Source organism: Chinchilla lanigera, unplaced genomic scaffold (assembly GCF_000276665.1).
Source record: "Chinchilla lanigera isolate Chin_1 unplaced genomic scaffold, ChiLan1.0 scaffold00077, whole genome shotgun sequence".
NCBI classification, from domain to species: Eukaryota; Metazoa; Chordata; class Mammalia; order Rodentia; family Chinchillidae; genus Chinchilla; species Chinchilla lanigera.
In genome coordinates this window covers 9,558,798-9,579,116 of record NW_004955478.1, presented here as the reverse complement: position 1 = coordinate 9,579,116, position 20,319 = coordinate 9,558,798, and the positions used below count along the sequence as shown (strand labels likewise).

General features: G+C 35.7%; 1 protein-coding gene across 1 annotated transcript in view; it reads left to right on the top strand.

Moving 5' to 3' along the window:
* Positions 1–20,319, top strand: part of Efcab3 (EF-hand calcium binding domain 3) — a 494,429-nt gene that overhangs the window by 199,733 nt on the left and 274,377 nt on the right. The window contains exons 49-53 of the mRNA XM_005402243.2: positions 5,010–5,114; positions 7,017–7,115; positions 8,284–8,388; positions 9,590–9,643; positions 14,169–14,273. Coding sequence (XP_005402300.2) covers positions 5,010–5,114; positions 7,017–7,115; positions 8,284–8,388; positions 9,590–9,643; positions 14,169–14,273 — 468 coding nt within the window. The remainder of the gene's footprint in view (positions 1–5,009; positions 5,115–7,016; positions 7,116–8,283; positions 8,389–9,589; positions 9,644–14,168; positions 14,274–20,319) is intronic.

Below are 20,319 nucleotides of genomic sequence, written 5' to 3'. Positions count from 1 at the left end.
AAAGCAAAGCAAAGCAAAGCAAAGCAAAGCAAAGCAAAGCAAAGCAAAGCAAAGCAAAGCAAACCTCACACTAACGGCCAAAGCAGTGCACATGCACCTCCATAAAAATAAAATGAATCACTAGTTTCATCAATCAGTAGATACATAATTTGATATGGCTTACATGTTGGACTTAGTATTTAAAGACTTTCAAACAGCTGTCATAATTATGTTCAAGGACTCAAAGAAAAATAAAGGAGCAAGACTTTCCACTAAGGTATCATTGAGTTCCCCTGAAGAACCTTAAGCCCTGATAATTGCAGTGCGCCCCACACCAGCTGACCACATACCTGCATCTGCAGAAAGCAACAACTAGAGAGTCACAGACGTGCACAGGAAGAAGTTATCAGCACGTGGGGGACTAGTAGATGCGAAGGAGACAGGGATAGAGAGACGAGAACTGTTGACACTGTGTATGTGTCTGGGCCCATTTGAGCTTCTATAGTAAAATACTTTAGACTGAGTAGTTTACAGGTGATAGGAATTTGTTTCTCACAGTTCTGGAGGTTAGGAAGTCTAAGATCAAGGTGCAGATAGAGTTGGTGTCTGATGGGGGCTTGTTTTCTGCTTTAGTGATGGTGGCTTTTGATGCTAACAAGGAATAAAGGGCCAAAGAAGCAAACTTGCTCTCTTATAAGGGCGTTGGTCCTGTCCTGGAAGGTGTTTTTTGTTTGTGTGGTTGGTTGTTTTGGTTTTTTTTTTTTTTTTTTTTTTTTTTTGGTTTTGCTGCTGGAGATTGAATAAAAGGCCTCATATATGATTGACAAGTACTTTACTACTAAGATGCTCATCTTTTCAGACGTCAGTCCTTGAAGATAGAGCTCTCATGACCTAACCATCAAAGGGTCACCAAAGGCCCTACCCTTAATACTATTACTGTGAGGCTTAAATTCCAACATGTGCATTTGAGAGGAACACTGGCATGCAGACTAACAGGGAGCATGAGCTCTCTCCCCATTGTTTGGAATAATAAAGCAGCTATTACAGTAGCAAGTAACACTTTTCATTCTGTCCATGGATAAAAGATGGATGCAAATGATTTGGAAAATACTTTGGGAAGCTGAGAGTAAGGTTCACCAATAGCAGTTTGTGGAAGCTGCTTAAAATGCTGCCAGCTACTGGTGAATCATGTAGGATGGTCATGAGACTTTCATCAGAACTTAATTTATTGTGTTAATGTGCTTTCAGAGTAAAATTAATACAGTTTAGTTTGTATAAAACTGTTTCACATATTTTAGATTTTAGTTTGGCTCAATAAATCTCGTATTTCTTATAGCCTGCCCTCAAGGGCTAAGCAAAGCCCTTGCAGTCTCCAAGAGGCCCTAAAAGGGTTACATAAAAGTGATAAAATCAAGAAATTGTGTTGTCAGATCAGATTTCTGTTAATTATAGATCCTTCCAGTGCCAACTTATTTAGGATCAGAACCTACAAATCCAAAGAAACGAATAGAAGTCTTTATTGGAAAAACTTGAGGCTTAAAATGTTTTCCAAAATCCTCTTTCTCCTGAATTAGAATGTGTTTCAGTTTTGTATTTTAGTCTAAGCATTGTGTAGAGACATTGACTACAAAAAGGGAACTTTTGATTATGCATCATAACAGTGTCCTTCTAAATTCATAAATTCAAAGTGGGTACTTTCCTCCCTCTATGCCATAGCAGATCCATCTGCTCTGAAATACTTACAGAATTGAAAGGGGAATTCTATAGTAATAATTGAAGCCTTAAGAACAGCACTTTCAACAGTGGATACATCTCAAAATATCAATAATAAAAACAGAAGACTTGAACCATAGTAGAGAACAGTGGAACTTAACTGCAACATCAGAAAACATTTTTTCTGTACACATGGAACATTCTCCAGAATAGACTGTAAAGCAATCGCAATAAATTTTAATATGGAAATCCCCAGTGTGTTCTCTGCCCAAATGGCACAAATTCTAAAAACAAATAACAGAAGGAAAACTAAAAAATTCACAGCTACTATGTAGAATTTAAACAATAAACTCTTAAGCAACCAATGTGTCAAAGAAGAAACCTTTGTCAAAGTCTTCTCAAAATTAGGAGAGAACACATTTTATTTTATGAGGCCAAAGTTACCCTGATACCAAAGCCAGAAAAAGACATTGCAAGAACAGTATAGAGTAATATGCCAGCAACACTAATCCACATTTTCAAATTAAAGATCTTTATCATCTCTCCAGGAAATAAAATGTAAGATGGATCAGCTGTGTTAACCACTTAACGGTTTAGCCCAAGTGTCATTCAGGCAATGTGTTTGTTTATGTAGTGACTATGCCGAGTGTCGCTGAACGTTTTAAGATATACCATATATAGAAAAATTATTGAGTAAATTTGATAAAATTGTCATCTTTACATTTCCTGATATATTATCTTATAAAAATTACGTAAACGTTCACCAGTTTTGGTTACCCTGTATTTAAATAATCGGACTGATAAGGGGGGTACTCCACTAGAGAGTATTCACAGGGAGACCGTCTGGGCCTCATAGTGTTAAATCGTCCAATGAGAATGACTTTTCAGTTTACACACACGGCTCTCTTCTGCCAAATGTTTCACTTGCCACCAGTGAGGATGCTAAGAATGTGATGAGCTTTCATGTCATTTAACCAAAGTGCCCATTTGTTGTTGTTGGTTCATGATATCAGACTCCTTTCAGATGCACAGATGCACATATATGGGCAGAAACACCAGTAGTGAACAAGATCAGATTAAAGGTTCTTCCTCCATAGTTGTTCAAGCCATTTACAAAGCACAGAATACAAATACATGAAAAGAGCTAAGAAGATGCTGAATATCACCTCCAACCCAGCATACCCTCCGTTATTATCAATATCTGTTTATATTTTTGTCTTTTGGACTGGAGTCTGAGTTCCTTGAACATAGGCAATAGATTATAATAAATGAGCAATATAGTTTTATCATTAATGTCAGGTATGATGCCCACACAGACTTGTTTCTCAGTGAAGGTCATTTCAGTGAATGAGCATATATACAGTATAAGATTTCTCATTAATGCTTATGCTGTTACAGTTTCATTGTTGCATCTAATGGCAATGTTCTTTTCCATCTCCTGGATATTGCCATGCAGGCATACACAAACGACCTAATATAATACACACTTACAGTGCCTTCTAAGGAGACTTCTTTGAAATCCTATCTATATCTTTATATTCTACCTCTTCTGCTAGCTAGCACTTGTAGGGGCCAGGGATGTAGCTCAGTGGCATAAGCACTTGCCTGGTAAGCCTGAGGTCGTAAGTTTGATTCCCGGTACCAAAAAAAAAAAGAACTCAATTACTGACATTTGTTGTATCTCCCTGTTGCTTATGTCTTTTGTAAGCTTATCTCAATCCTTGCACATAATATACTTTATTATAATTGTGAAGGTTTATGTCTATTTCCCTTTATGTGGGAATTAATCAACAGAGAGTGTCTGTAGATGAATTAATCAACAAATGAACTTAAAATCAGGAGAAAACAGTAAGAAAATGGTAATAAAGAACAAATAACCATTGTTATAATGATAAAGTAATAATTAGCCACCAGCCATTCTGACATGGATATAGTAGTTGAAAAGAGCTGGAGGAAGTATGTTAGCAAAGACATGAGATGAGAATTATGGTCTTCACTCCCTTTACCACTGGTACTTGTAGGAGTTTTGCCGCTGTTACAAGTGAGAGTTTCCAGAGAAAACATGGACAGCATGAATCATTCTCTAGTTTATGAAGTAATGTGGAATCACAAAATGTCTTTTCTGGACTCCCAAGTTTTCCTAAATCCCAGGAAGGCAAAAATTACAAATTGAAGATATACTCAGATAAAGTTGTAGGAACAGTGAACTCTGCCTGAAGATTTTTGTTTTTACAATATAGGTACTTTACAGGCACTGTGTTGCTGCTCTAGCCCAGCTCAGTATTTTTTACACTTAATAAGAATGTTACTGTTGGTCTCAATGAATACAATAAAAGTCATTATAAGTAATATCTTAGTATAATACTGAAAGTAAAATGCCATTACAAATCTAAGAGCCTAATTCTTTCTACTCTTTCTTAATTTGGAGCTGATTTCCACCTTATGGCTATATGAAATTTTAAAATCTATCACAACCACACCTTAAAAAATAAAGGAGGGACAGGGAGTTAGCTCAGGGGCACACATCTACCTTGCAAGCCTGAGGGCCTGAGTTTGATTCTTGGTACCCTCCAAAAAAAAAAAAAAATAGAATAAAATGTTTATGTATAAATTTGATATTAAACTATCAGCATTTTAGCAATAAAATTTCAAATTTTTGTTTCTAAATTCATTGTTGGGAGACTGCCTACAATGGTAGGAAATCTAAATTTTAGCTTGGTGGTGAAGGAAAGTTTTGGAAACATTAGCTGTCATTTCAAAGTAAGGCTAGTAATTATGTGGATTATTTACTGTGCAATATATAAAGTCAGCCCTACATGTCCACAGGTTCTACATCTGCTGATTCAAACAAGCACGATTTGAAAATATTTAAGAAATATTTGCATCTATATTGAACAGGCACAGACTTTTTTCTTGTCATTATTTCTTAAATAACATTGTATAGCAACTATTTAAGTGGGTTTTACATTATATTTGGCATCAAAAGTAATCGAGATGATTCAAATATGTAGGGGAATGTATTTAAATTGTATGCAAATACAATTTTTCTATATATTTCCTATAGGTTTTTGGGTCCTGGAATTGGTCCTCCACAGACACCGAGACAAGTGTATTCATGATTGTGTGTTCTCTTCCTCTGCCTATGATTCATAGGTCATACCAGAATTAAATTAAATGTGTTTGTCTGAAGACCCAGTGGCCTACCTGTTAGGACAAGTCTCTCTTCATCCAGCAGTTGAACGTAGTGCTACATTGTTTTTGTTTGTTTGGAATCAGTGACAGTATTTTGAAAATCCTTTATTTATTTTGTTTTGAAGGAGGAGAGATTGATGTTAATGTTACAGAAAAGTTTCCAGGAAATATTGGAATAGAATTTAAAGATAAAGAACACTGGGAGATGGTGGATAATCTACCAATTGATGGTACGTATATCAAATGGCAATATATTTATTAAATCATGTCTCTTCGAAGGAACATATGTTATCTTATAATCATTACTATAATAGTTATAATTTCTATCTAAGAATAAGTTTGGTTAAAGAAACTTTTGGGAGGCATTGCTCTTTTACCTTAAGAAGTATCAAATATGTGTCATCTTGCTTTTAGTTGGAGAATCACTTGAGTCATTAGTTAGAAGTCCCTCTACCATGGCTGAAAAATGCTGGCTTTATTCTTCAATCCATTGCAAGTCCCAGAGTTTCAAATGAGAAAAGGAGGGAAGAGAGAAGCATAAGAATGGAAAGGAATAAGAAATTGCAAAGAAGTGAGAGTATGGGGAGAGTTCAGCCTGCTAGAGTCCTATTGGCCTTGGGGCCAATGAATGAAAAGTGGCCTTGTTTTCAATTTGTTTCACTATTTGTTAAGAATTCAGTATTTCAAATTTTTAAGAAGATTATTGAGAATAAATCAGTACTTTGTATGGAAATATAAAGTGTGACTTTGTGAAATGGTGGCTTCTGTGCTGCCTTAGATCTTTATATCATTTAAGTGAAACTTTGATATTTTTCTTAAGTCTGATAGAAAGAGCTTTCACCATAGGTTGATGGTATGGAGATCTTTAAAAAATGAATGAAAGAAGACATTAAATTTTCATCCTTGCCACCCTTCACATGTTCAGTTGGAATATTTATTCTTCTTTTGATCTGTTATTCTGCATATTTTCTATGTAGTATTTTAACAAGAGTTTCAAAATTTATTGAAAGCTTGCAATTTGATACAAAGAACAAAGAAATAGTATTTATTAAGAATTTTGCAGATTAAGAAAAAGTTTTCCATGTATAAAATAAGAAAAATCAATCTTTTAGATAGAATCTGAAATTTGTTTCTATCTATTGTGAGTTTAAAAACTCACAGTGGAACTCAGCTCTAAATACAAACAAATTCTGTTTGAAAAACTTAATAAGTTCTGTGGCCAGCACAGCTCTTGAACCTCTGGAGGCAGACAGTGGAGGATGATATAAAACAAGAGTCAAGATGCAGAAAGCTGAAGTCAGGTGGAGCCTCCTCCCGTGGGAGAGAAAGAGCTGCCCAACAATGTAGCGCATGTATTTATACACTGAGGCGGTCATTGTCAGTTGAAACCCCTCTGCCTAGCAACTTGTTTGCTTGGCTCACCTCCAGCACCTTGCGTTCTCTGAGCTGGAACAGCTTGTTCATGTGGCTCACCTCTGGTGCTCTGTTTTCTCGGGGCTGGCTTTGCTTTAGCCCCACCCAGGTGACTGATCTCCAGCTTCAGCTTATTTATGGAGATCCCACAAATAAGTTCATTTTATTGGTAGTACCTTCTTTCACTGTGAGTATAAGCATTGCTGCAGTTTCCACAAAAGGCCATAGAAGAATCAAGGAAAAGAAAACAAACAGGACAAAGAAAATGGAAATAAGGTGAAAAAAATTATACTGAAAACTCAAAATCGGGGGTATAAGGTAGATACTGGGATGAAGGATAAGCAACTTTTCAAAAAAGTTCAGAGTTTGGGCAAATGAAAATAGCTCCTTGTTATTGTGTAGAAAGATGAAATCTCTAGTCTCCAGCTCTAGCGATAAACTATGTTTGCTGCACATTGCTATCTCAGCTTGTTCCCCAAATAACGTAAAGTGAAACCGATTTTAGTTTAATTATTTTATTGAATTTTTCTGGACAGTTAGAACAGTCAAAACAAAGTCCTGATTGTCCTTCAACATATTAAATAATAATAGAAAGACGAGTTATATTATCTTTTTATATCAGTAATGTGCTAATTTAATAATACACAGAAATTCATGTATTTTAATACTTTGGAAACATTCTCTATTTATTTATTCTCCGTCCTTATTGCTTTCCTAAGGAGAGAAGGTTAATGTGAATAATTTGGCCAGCGTTCTGGGGAAAATGGGGCTTAGTCTCACAGAAAAGGAAATGAAAAGCCTGACAGAAAACCTTAAAGGTGAGTATTGTAGAAATGACTGCCTTTGGAGAGAGTTTATACTTGTTCTTTTTTTTTAAGATTACTTTCTGAATCTATACCATTTCCATATAAATTCTTAGAATTGCTTTATCAATTTGTTCAAAAATAATGATGCAATTTTAATAGAAATAGTGTAACATCTAAGTTCATTAATAGAAATAGTGTAACATCTAATAGTGTAACATCTAAGTTCATTTGGGAGAATGGACATCACAGTTGAGACAGTTTTGTGGTTATAGATTAGAATAGACACCTCAAAACAATAAAAATGTATGTCTTAACAAACAGTATATCTTTCTCTTTATTTGAGTATTTTATTTCTTTTGTTATGTGTTATAGTTTTCAGTGCAGAGAACTTGGACATTTTTATTAGATTTACTCCCAATTATCTTTCTCCTTTATGCTATTGTAGGTGATTTTTAGCCTTTAATTTTCTAATTGTTGACTACTAGTATATAGAAACACAGCTGACTTTTCTATTGACCTGGTATACCACAGCTTTATTACATTCACTTATTAGTTAAAATATTTTTATAGATTCCATCGGGTTTTCTACTTATACAATCTTGTAATCAGAAAATGATGCCATTTTTTACTTCCTTTCTTCAAATGGTATAATGTTAGTTTTTGTTTTGTTTTGATTTCTTTTCTGTCTCCTCTCTTTGCATTGGCTAGGATTTCCAGTACATGTCTATTAGAAGAGATGATGGGAGATGATCTTTGTTTTATTCATAATCTTCGGCTAAAGGAGATTAATGTTTCACCACTGAGTGTTATTTTAGCCATAATATTTTCATAGATGTCCCATTAGATTTTTAGAATATCTTTTCTAAAAATCTTTTTTATATGCCACAATTAAAATGAGAAAAAATTTTGGACTTACTTACCATAATATCATATATATATGTATGTATGCATATATGTGTACAGCTCATTTCTATTATTTTAATTATCTTATTTTCCTAGTGACAAAATAAATTACATTTCTATGATGGCTATTGATGCAGGTGGTAGGTGGTTCTCTTTTGTCTCTGCTATTCATATGGCAGTTGCTGCTGAATAGTCATTAAAGCTTGTATGTTTATACTTGGAGTTCCATTTGTATAACTCTCACCTAACTATATTTTTACCTTTATACCTTTTGAAGGAGAAGAATTTGATATTAGTGATATGAAAAGTGTCCTAGAAAATATGGGCGTAGAACTTATACCTAAAGGAAGCCTGGAGCAGTTGAACAATTTACAGGCTGATGGTAAGGTTTTAAATAACAGCGTTGTGTTTAAGAGAACTTGCAGTGACGGGCATCTCTCGGTGTGCAGGAGGGAGCCCTCCTAAACTGAAACCCAAGGAGTAGCTGCGAAGTGCTGGTTATGCAGCTGCTGCAGGCCTGTTCCAGGAGGTTTGGGCTGAAAGCCTGCTATAAGTGGGGTATGTTAGCAAGGGACCCAGATCCCTCCCTTCCTGATGTTAACCACTCAGAGTGCCCTCTCCCTTTTTCAAAAAGGCGAACGGTGCAGAGAACTTGGACATTTTTATTAGATTTACTCCCTATTGTATTTCTCCTTTATGCTATTGTAGGTGATTTTTAGTCTTTAATTTTCTAATTGTTGACTACTAGTATATAGAAACACAGCTGACTTTTCTATTGACCTGGTACACCATGGCTTTATTACATTCACTTATTAGTTTAAATATTTTTATAGCTTCCATCGGGTTTTCTACTTACACAGTCTTGTAATTGGAAAATGATGCCATTTTTTACTTCCTTTCTTCAAATGGTATAATGTTAGTTTTTGTTTTGTTTTGATTTCTTTTCTGTCTCCTCTCCTTTCACTGGCTAGGATTTCCAGTACGTGTGTGAGTGGGCAGGGGGTGGTGCTGCTTGTCTGGTTGCACTCATGTTGGAGTGAAGAAAGATGTTTGGTAGCTGGGGAGGACACCAAAGCAAGATGCGCACCAATCCCCACTCCTGCAATGGACTGATAGCAAATTTTTAAAAAGCAAAGGCTTTCTAAAACTGCTTGGGATAAATTTCTAATAGTTCCACTTTAAGAAGAAGGCCTAACCAAGGCAGGCAGCACAGTAGTTTGAAAATAATCTGCTCAGTCAGTTACTAATGCCGCCACTAGGATAAAGAATTGCCTCTTCTTTCTTTAAAAACCAGTGAAAAGGTGTCCTCAAGATTAAACTGGAGGAATGAGAATATAAATAGAATGGGAGGAACTAATGGAGAAATGGAAAGAAATTAGAGGCTTAACAGGGAACAGTATGATGGATAGGCAAATCAGTCAGTAGAGAGTCCTATTAAGAAATATTTTCTTAACAATGTTAACACTATTTAAGATTAAATCATAAATTACTTAAGGCAAGTCATAAAATCTGTCGTTCTGAAGTTATGGCTTTTAAAACGAGTCACTAGATCTCTGGGGACCTGATTTGTACCTTCCTTACAGATGATGGGAAAGTCTATGAAAAGAGACTGATGGATGAAGTGAAAACTCTTAAAGGTATGTAAGACGCACAAAGAAAAGCAAGTAAATGTGAAACCATCATGTTGTGCATTTGTGCAATTTTCTAATCATTTGATTGTGATTTCTGCCGCTATTACCTATATTCTGATACCCTGTATTTTTTTAGTGTCCTCAATGTATTTTAGCAGTCATATATATTCTGTCATCTATGCTCTTGACGTTTTCCAAATTAGGGAAGGAAAAAATATAATTAGATACTAGGTTAGCACTTTAAAAAAATACATAATAGACATAAAAACTGATCAGAAACTTTAGCAAGAGTTGAGACATGCAATGTAGGGGCTGAGAAAATAAAAGCAAGCACTCCCTATTGATCAGAAGTCTTAATTGTAAATAGCTAAGCCGTTGCTCAACTAATAAAAAACAAATCAGCATAAGATATTCAGAGGGGCCAGAGATATAGCTCAGCAGTATAGCAACTGCTTGGGAAGCTTGAGATTGTGAGTTTGATTCCCAGTACCAAAGAAAATAAAAAGGTATTCTAATTCTAATTCTGATACTGGTATTTCTGGTACACTTGAGCAGACTTCATTGAGTCTTAGTCTTTGTGAATTATGATCATCATAATATCCTGAAAATAATACCTTTAACTAATACACGGTAATTATATTGCTTATATATTTCTCATTTTTAAAAAGAGGGATTGCTGATGTTAGTAAACTGGGCACTTTTCTAAACTATGGAGATGAACTGCACAGAAAATGAACGTAATGACCTTAAGCAAAACCTGCCAGTTGATAGTAGACAGTGAAAACATAATTAAATTGCTCATGATAGTCTGAGAATATAAGCTTCTATATAAGAATCTCTAAAAATAATTGTATTGCTCTAAAATATTCTTTAGAAGAACCTGTGGTAACACTGTTAGTTCCATTTTTCAAAATTTAAAAAAAAATTACAGTTCAAGTTTCATTTACCATTAATGGGAGTGTGATTATATCTACTATTAGATTAAATGTTTAAAAAATGATACTACTCATAGACAGATTTCATAGGGAGGACATAAAATACAGCAAACAGTAATCCAGAAGAATGTAAAAGGAGGAAAAAATAAATTGTTGGACAGCTCATCCAACTCTGTCCAGGGTGAACAAGTCCCCCGAACTAGGTGCCCGCAGATGTATAAGAAAAGTAAGAAAAAAATCAAACCAAGAGAGCCAGACTCCTGTGATCAGGTGCTAGCAGCCTCTAGGACCGACTGACTCCTGATTACCCTCGTCAGTAACCTTTTATTCAGAATCCACCCAGGAGGCAGCAGAAGAGTCGGAGGATATCAACTGTTTCAGCAAGGACAATACAACTCAATTATCATGGGAATAAGACCTGACCAGTAAGCCATCATGTTATGTTCCTTCGCCCATATCTCAACAAAGCATCTAGTATTGATCCCGGGGCTTACAATGCATATGCTAGACTTCCTCCAGAACCCAACAGTCATGGCTTGGTCAGGCCTCAGGCAAAACACAAAATAGTAACTAAAAAATGTCCTTCTCCATAATATTATCAAAGGCAGAAAAAAATTAAAATATTATCCCCTCTTCATTTACATAGGCAAAAAGGAAAAAAGAATAAGTGTGGGATTCCTACTTTACAGACATTAGCAGAGTCCTGGTGCTATCATGAACATTAGGGTCCATAACACGTTCAGGCTGGTCCCTGGCCTTACGTACAGATCTGTCCTTCTACTTGTGTTCTTGTACACATTCTGACACTCCTGGAACAGATTTTACGATCCAAAGCCTACTCACAAGCTGCAAATCCACTTTGATAAACTAAAGACCAACTCTTCATTTCAACAAATGCTTAGTTAGGGCTGAAGTGCAGTAAATCATAAAATAACGCCAAAGAAATATTAAAATGCTAAAGACATTAACCCGGATAAAAACTTTAGGAAAGTCAAGTAGCACATGCCTAAAATACTGTCTAATCACCAGTCAATACCAGATAAATCCATACTTGTTCACGTTACTCAGATACCACTTAGTTACATCACTATCTAATTTTCCTTTTGTACAGGAGAGACCTTTTCTAAGAAATATCTGTGTTAGTATATTCTGCCACTTTCCATTCTACACTTTGATCCATCATAAAGAACATGCATTATACTTTATGAGTTAATTTTCTTTATAGCTTTTAATTTCTTCTATGTAAGAAAGATGAAACTGCATGTGGATCCACTCAAGTCTCTCCAGAAAAACATACTTCTATTAGCTCAGTGGACCTACCTACAATTATACAGCTAGATAACTACTTATGGAGAAAGTTCAAGTAGCCTTACTTGAGACAGAAATTATCCATAGGACTTCATCTGTCATTGATTCACCCTGTCCCTCATTTTTAAAAGTATTATTATGGGGACAGTATTATCCTTGTCTCCCTACTATGAGAACCTGAAAGAGTAAATAAAATCTGAAAGGTACAATAGATAGTGTGAAAGGGGAAGAAACTGCTCAGAAGGAAAGAACAACTGGGATGAGGGAAAAGAAAGAAGGGAAAATATGTACATATATACAAGGTAGCTAAGGTAATTGTACTACTAATTTCTACTGCTTTCTTGAAAGGAACAGTTGATATTTAATTGATCATTCTTACATTTCTGTATTTGTTTCTCTGAGTAACCAATATGAAGATAATAGTATGTAGTACAACAATTAACCATTGTTAATTTCTTATCACCTTGTCTGAAATTCTGTATTGTTTTTATATTGTTTCATTTATGTCTGTGTATTTGTTAATATGTTTTGTTTCTTTTATTTTTAAAAATAAAGTTTTAAAAAGTATTATTATTTAACATCAATCAGAATACATAAAAGGTCTCTAGTGTATATATAGTAAAACTAGACATTTAAGAAAGAACACCTGGCTTTGTAAAATGGTTTTAATCACTGCTAGAGCATTTCTGAGCTATCAGAGAATATAACATTGGGATTGAGCCTGAAAAAGAGCTGAGGAAGATTTTGGACCTATATGCCCTATAAAATGATTTGGGGTAGTAACCCTTGCACTTCTTCCCTAGGCCATTACATTCTTATTGGGGTGGAGATATGGATTTATTGGAGTAAGCTAGATTTACCACATTAGCATTCAAAGATCCCTAGTAATGCCCACATTTCTAAGAACTGCCCAATAGATCAAGTGTTTCCCATACTTTATTGATCTGACATTGATTTTAATATGGAGGTCTTCCTGTTGCAACCCATCCTCAGTCGTGACTCCAGAATAGCCGCTTAATGAACTTCTAATATATTTTCCTTAGTTTCCCACATAGATAAGTATCATTGAACAACATAACTTATGTTACTGACTTTTAACTTAATATAGAATTATACTGTATAGACTGTATTGTTTGTAGCTTTTTTCAACCCTATGATGGATTCATTCGTGTTTTCATTTTTTAAAATCACAAGCCCAGATTCTATGAATAATAAGATATTCTGACACTCTGGGGTTCATGTGTGTCTCTAGAGTGCATATTTAGGTTTGAAATTGCTACAACTAGGTTATCGTCAATTTTGCAAGACAGTGCCAAACTCTTACACCAAATGGTTACATGAGAGTTCTTATTGTTCCATATTCTTTCCAAAACTGTGACCTCAATAATCTTGTTTTTCTTCATAGACATCCAGTTGTCCTGGCTCCAGTTTTTGAATGGTCTATCTTATCTTTGCTTCTGTGAGGCATTTGGATAGGATCAGTGAAGGATGAGTGAAATTTTGTGATCTACCTCTGTGAGGTGAACTTGAGCTATACGTCTGTACTAGGCCTGCCTGTACCCAGCTTGAGGATGACTTTTCCTTGTGCTTTCTGAACTTGTAGTTCCCTGGATGAGGGAGTAATGTAGGTTTATTTCTTATTTACTTTTACATTGAAGATTGTTTCCCTTTAGGATCCCAGCCTTATGGGGAGAGTATCTTCTTTGGACAGGTCCAGGTTTTTGGCTTTGTTCAGCTATACTCTATGAGGCCATCACCTTTAAAGCTCAAAATCAGTTTCAGCAGGTATGGTTAGGACATGGTGACAGTGTGCTTTCTTTTGTGAGTTTATGCTTTATGTTAGATTTTGGAGTGGTAGTTCTGACGCTCTTATCAGCTCTTGAGTGCTTCCAAAGAGATCCTTTTTATATTTTATCAAGATTTCAGTTATTTTCAGCAGGAAGATTTGTCTGAAGAGCATAGTCCCCCAAATGGAAACAGAACTTAATCACATATTTTAGTCAGGAATTCAGGTATCTAATCTAGAAGTTTAGAAAAAAAAACTCCCATTGTCAGCAATATTTTATTTATTTTACCCATTGCTGTAAATAACTGAGCAGTTGCTCAACCCCCTAGAATATGTCGATTCCAATTCCAACACCACTGTTGACACGATCACACCTGCACAGACATACAGTCTGAAGGGTCTGTGCTGAGCCTCGGTGTCTTCCTCATGAGACTGCTGACCAGGGATATCAGTGGTCACGTTTACAGTTGATATGTTTTTCCCATATTTTCTTGTTTCCAAGGAGGGATTATTGATGTCAGTAAGGTGGATGCTCTTTTGGAAGACACGGGGACAGATCTCGCAGAAAAGGAAATTAGTAATCTGACGCACGGTCCGCCAACTGATGGTGAGCATTTGAGAAATCTTTGTTATATATATTTCAAATATAGCTGTATCTATGTATTTGAAAGCAAGTGTGTGTTTGTCTTTTGACATTTTCAGCAGCTTTATTTCAGCTGAGAGTCCCGGCCGTTGGCACTATTAGATCAGGGCAGAATAAGAAAAGAGCTATACTGTTTGGGGAAGGGACACAGAATGGAAAAGACTTACAAACAGGAAAGCGTAACCAGAAGTGTGAAATTAATAATGGAACATTTCCTTAGCACAGATCCCCATCATTACTTTCAGTCGCATTTAAGAAGAAAGAAAGGGTCTAGGAAGCATGAGAGATGTAGAATCCATCTCCCACACCAGATGAAGAGTCCTCCAATACTCCGAAAGGGAGAAGATGTCCAGGCATGACTATGCGAAACGCCTGAGCCCAGTCCTCCTATTTACACTTCTGTTTACACTCTCACATTCCTGCGCTACATTCCATGGTCCAAAAACCATGTTCCCAGGTTTCTAATCTGCCTAGATGATCTAGGGTCAAACTAAATTTTAGCAAACATTGAGTACTGCATTAATTCCAAAGTAAAATAAGCAAAAGTTAAAGATACTAACCGGAAAACATGTCAGTGGGACTAAGTATTTTTATGGAATATAACTGATTATCTTATAACCTTAGACAAATTAATAACTTGCTCATCCCATTAAGTTTCTATATAATTCCAACATTGTACAGATTAGTGTTTCCTAAAATGTATGTTTTATTCATTTAGTTTTTAATTTTCAGTGCTTTTATTATACCAGAAGGAATACATAAGTGATTTTAATTGTTTTATTTTCTTTGCTTGCAATGGTATTACCATTATGAAATTTGAGTTTAGATGTGGAAACACCAATTTTCAGAATAAAAATTATATTTTAGCTTTAGAGTATGTCTGAAGTTGTGGCAGGATCAACTTTTTTCCTATTATTACTAATATGAACAGAATTAAGAGATAAAATACCTACTGTTTGCACATATCCCCTAGTCTTGCTATTGATTCTGCCTCACATTTTAAAATAACAATTTAAAGATCAAGGCAAATGAAAAATGTTTGTAGATAAAAACGTGTACATGAATAAAATGGAATAAGTATGGTATTTTTCCTTTTAACTCAAGGTTAGAATTTTTACATTACTGTTTGTTGGTGATCTGGTCTGCTGAGGAATTAACATTAGAATTGAGCATGACATCAAGCTTCCTGAAGGACTAGGGCTAAAGCCATATCCATATTTAAACTGTGGCGATAGAAGGACTTTAAGTTTCCTCCTTGGGGCAAAGTTTTTCTTATATGTCAGCAACTATATGTTAATTTATTGAGGAAGGCTAGATTTAAGTGAAAAGGGACCCAAAGAATATACCCACACTAAATAGCTAGCTCTATACCTAACAGGTGCTTTCAACTTTGTCTCTGAAAACCTGCCAGGAGCCCAGTGAAGCTGACACATATTTTCCACTTTCCTGATCTTGTTTGTTTTATTGTGCAAATAATTTTTAAAATTATTTGGCCTCATTATTTGGCCAGAAGAAAAAGAAGACATTCTGTTTGACCTAGAGTTTGCTAAAAAACAGCAATATATTTAGAACAAAGTCTATATATTTTGCCAATCACTATTCCAGTATTGGTTAATTCATATAACATGATAATGTTATGTGAATAAATAATAGATAATGTTATATGAATAAGTAATAGATAAATAACATATATATTATTTACTTCTAATATAAACCACTAAATATTTCAGTTTACATTTGTTGATTATCGAGAGGTTTCATTTGTAAACATTTCATGGTACAAGGGGTTTTTAAAAATATAATGTTATAATTTATCACTGACAATTTGAGAAAAATCAGAGAATTTTAAAGTCATTTACCAATAGTGAAAATCTTTTAGATTTTTTTTAGTACAAGGTAATGTAAATGATATCTCAAGGATCATTTAATTATGAGATAATTCTGTTCTTTAATATATTTCCATGTTAATATATTTTTAATATTGCTATTTATAAAGTGCTATTGAATATCTACTGTGAAAATATGCCAGTGAGAGTTGAGAGATTGGTCTAACATGATGAATATTTTACTCATATAAATAAGAATGAAGTAATCTGCCTAGTACAAGAGTTAGTACCACGAATCGACAAATGATATCATATCAAATAAAATGCTTCTGCACAGAAAAAAAAAAAAAAAAAAAACCCAGCCTACAGCAAAGAGACAACTAAAAGAATGGGAAAACATTTTTGCTAGCTAGTCCTTGGACAAAAGATTAATATCTAGAATATATAAAGAACTCAAAAACTTAGGCACACCCCCCAAATAAAGACCTACTCAAAAAGTGGGTAAATGAAATTAATAGACACTTCTCGGAAGTAAAAGTGCCCAATAAATACCCAAAAAAATTCAACATCTCTATTCATAAGAGACATGCAAATTAAAACAACACAGATTCCATCTTACTCCTGAAAGTATGGCTATCATGAAGAAATCAGATAAAAACAAATGCTGGAGAGGCTGTGGGGAAGCAGAACCCTTTTACATTGTGGAAGTGTAAACTAGTACAACCACTATGGAAATCACTATGGAGATTTCTCACAAAACTAAAACTAGAAATTACATTTGATCTTCTTCTATGTATCTCCCCCAAAGGGTCAAAGACATCATATTAGAGAGATGTTTATAGAAACACAATTTGTAATAAATAAATCTTAGAGGTGGCCTACATAACTATCAACAGATGAATATATAAAGAAAATGTATTTATACACATTGGAGTACTATTCTGCCATGAAGAAGGGTAAACTTAAATCATTTGTAGGAAAATGGATGCATCCTGAGATTATAATGTTGAGTGAAATAAATCAGACACATATAAGCTTAAATATCACATGGTTTCTCTTATATGAGAAATCCAAAACATAACTAAAGAGCAAAATATAGATAATAGGAAGTCAGGAGATAGATCTTTTTAAAATAGGAAAGGGATTGAGATAGAGGGGAGGAGAGAGGTGTATTGGGACTGGGAGAGTCTTCTGCAGTTGGAGCCAGCAGGGAGAGTGCAAGACACTGCTTCTGGAGTGGCCTTCCACAGTCAACAGTCAGTATGTGACCTCAGTACAAGTGCCGAAGCCCTGCTCCCCAGGTATATGAGCAGGAGCTGTCAGGGATGCTATTGCAGGGAAGGTCTGGGTATTTGAACCTGGGGCCCAGAACAATCCCTTGGCTACTCACACTACCACATTCCCACAGTGGATGAAGAAGGAAAGAGTCATAGAAGACTGCTGGAAATTGAAGCGCGGATTAGGAAGACACACCTGCTGAGAGGGCGTGGTGAGCACAGACCTAGCTCTTATGGGCAGAGGACAGTTTCAGGTACCCAGTACTGGGTATTGCTGCTGTGTTCCCACTGTAAGCAGATCTCCACATCCAGCACTGTTTTGGGGGTAGACTGCCACCTTAGACTTCCAGCATGGATGAGGACACATCCTGGCCTGAGCTTTCCTCCCTACCCCTGAGGCTGAGGCTAGGGTACATGTGCGAAACAGTAGAAAACTTTCTTTTACTATTCTTTATTTGATTGTTTTGTTTTTTTCTTTTTTCTTTTTACTTTACTTTTAACTTTTTAAAATTTTCTTTACTCTTTGCTATTCTCCTCTTCTGTACATTTCCCAGACACACACACTTTTATTCCATTGTTTTACCTGTTTTTCATTTATGAGCATGTCTGAGTATGGGTGCTTCTCTTCCTCTTGCTTTCTTGTCTCAATATATTTTGTAGAGGGTAAGAGAATTGTCCCTTGCCCACTTTTATACCTCCCACATTTATCCATATCTCTTTGCCTGAATATTTTCTCCTGTGTCTTATTTATTCTCAGTCTTTGATTTCTTTTCTCTCCACTTTTTCATTTGTTGCCATTTAACTTTTTCTCTAATATTTAAATCAATCATAGAAGCTTTTCTCATCCCCATTTCTCACTACCAATTTTGTACCCAGTTTTCCCTTCTAAACATACAGTAACATAGATCCTTTGGCCTCATCCTATTTCCTTCTTCCAAAACTGCAGAGCTAAAAAGTTTTTTTTTTTTTTTTAAAGAAAAAAAAAGAACTTTCTTCTTTTTTCTCCCCCCTTACCCCTCTGGCATTACTTAGTTCCCAACGTTCCCTGCAGTATAGATAACTATAAAATTACTGGTGAATGTTATTTTCACCATTAGAGGAGACACAGCCATTGCTTTAGGGCACATTAAATGTGAGTTAAGACTTGGTTTATTATGATGCTTCTACTATAACTCTGGATTTATTCTCTAGGATAATGGGAGACCTAAAATAGGGTCTCATGGTATGTTATTTCTCAACAAACCCTGAAGATACCACTGTAACAGATTAGCCTGTTAGTGCTGTAGCTGATTTGATTGCATAGGAATAATCCTCACTCAGTGGACTACTCAGTGTTAGTGAACCTGTCTGCCAAATCCACCATCACGCCCAGGGAGAGAGACAGCAAGAGTTCCTAACCCAGGAATTTGGGCTGGGTTACACTCTACAAGAATGCCTGCAAGCTGGCGGAAAGAAGTCCTGAATCTGAGTTAACTTCAGTATTACCGTGGAATTATCAGAGGAGTTATTGGGGTGTGAGCACCCAGACGCTCTGGCAAAGAAGCTACTTAGGAAGTACAAGCAATATCTCATTGGAATATTGAGCCTGATTTCCATCAGACATCTTATTGGTTTAAGTTTTTGTATGTTTCTTGATTTATTTAGCAATGTGAGGTTATGTTATATTCTTTTATACTTTACAGTGTTTATTAGATGGCTACTTTTCTGTCTTTGTTCTTTCACTGGCTCTGATTTAATGGGTGCATAGGTTTTCTACCTCTTCAAACCCCTGGGGCAATATTATTAACATATTTCTTTACTTTTCTTCCAAACATGTAAACTCCTCCTCTAAAGGTTTTTTTTTTTTTTTTTTTTTTTTTTTTCTCTGGTACCGGGAACCGAACTCATGACCTTGCACTTGCCAGGCAGGCGCTTTTGCCGCTGAGCTACATCCCCAGCCCCCTCTAAAGGTTTTTAATTCCCCATACTTGGCTCCCTCACAGTCACTCTGTCTTCACTAGTATTATTCCTTGATCTTTCCCAGTCTATGCTTTTGGCTCTTCCATACCCTACCTAGCTTATTGTCTTCCTTATCACAAGTTCTGACAACAGCATAGCTTTCCTCAATCACAAAGTAACCCCCCTTCTCCCATATCTTGTTCTTGCCCCCACAAAATATCCTCTGAAAACTCTCAATACCAACTGTCCTAGTTGCCTTTCTCATTGCTGAAACAAATCACCCATCACCTGATGTGAAGTGAGGTGAGGTTTATTTTGGCTTACAGTTTGTACAGTTTCAGCCTGTACTCAGTTGGCTCCAAAGCTGAGTGGCATGGAAAAGGGGCATCACAGAGGAGAAACAGCTCGTGACAGGCAGAAGTCAGAAACACAGTGAAGCAGTGAAGTAGCAAGCAAAGACAGCAGTCCTATTTCTGTCCCTTATATTCTGTCAAGGTTATATACTGTTAGGGCAGGTATTTTCAAGCTCTACAAGCAAATAACTTCCAAGCCAGATTAATTTATCCAGCAAAGCTATCCTTCAAAGTAGGTGGAGAAGTAAGGTATTTCCATGAAAAAACCCTAGCTCAAAAGATAGAAGAATGCTAAACCAGTGCTCAAGAAAATACTTGCGAATATTCTTGACAGAAATACCAAAACTGACACCGCTAAAAAAAGAACACAGAGGAAACAAAAACTCCAAGTATAGTCAATGAGTAAACATCAGCAAAAGCTGTTAGGAAAAGAAAAACAAAGAATTCACCAACAGAGAAAGAAAGCGGCGATAGTAAATAACCAACACATCTCAGGGATCTCTCAATGCTAACAGCCTCAACTCTCCAGTTAAAAGAACACAGACTGGCAGGCTGGATCAAAAATCAGAATCCACTAATCTGTTGCATACAAGAAATGCATGTAATCCAAAAAGGT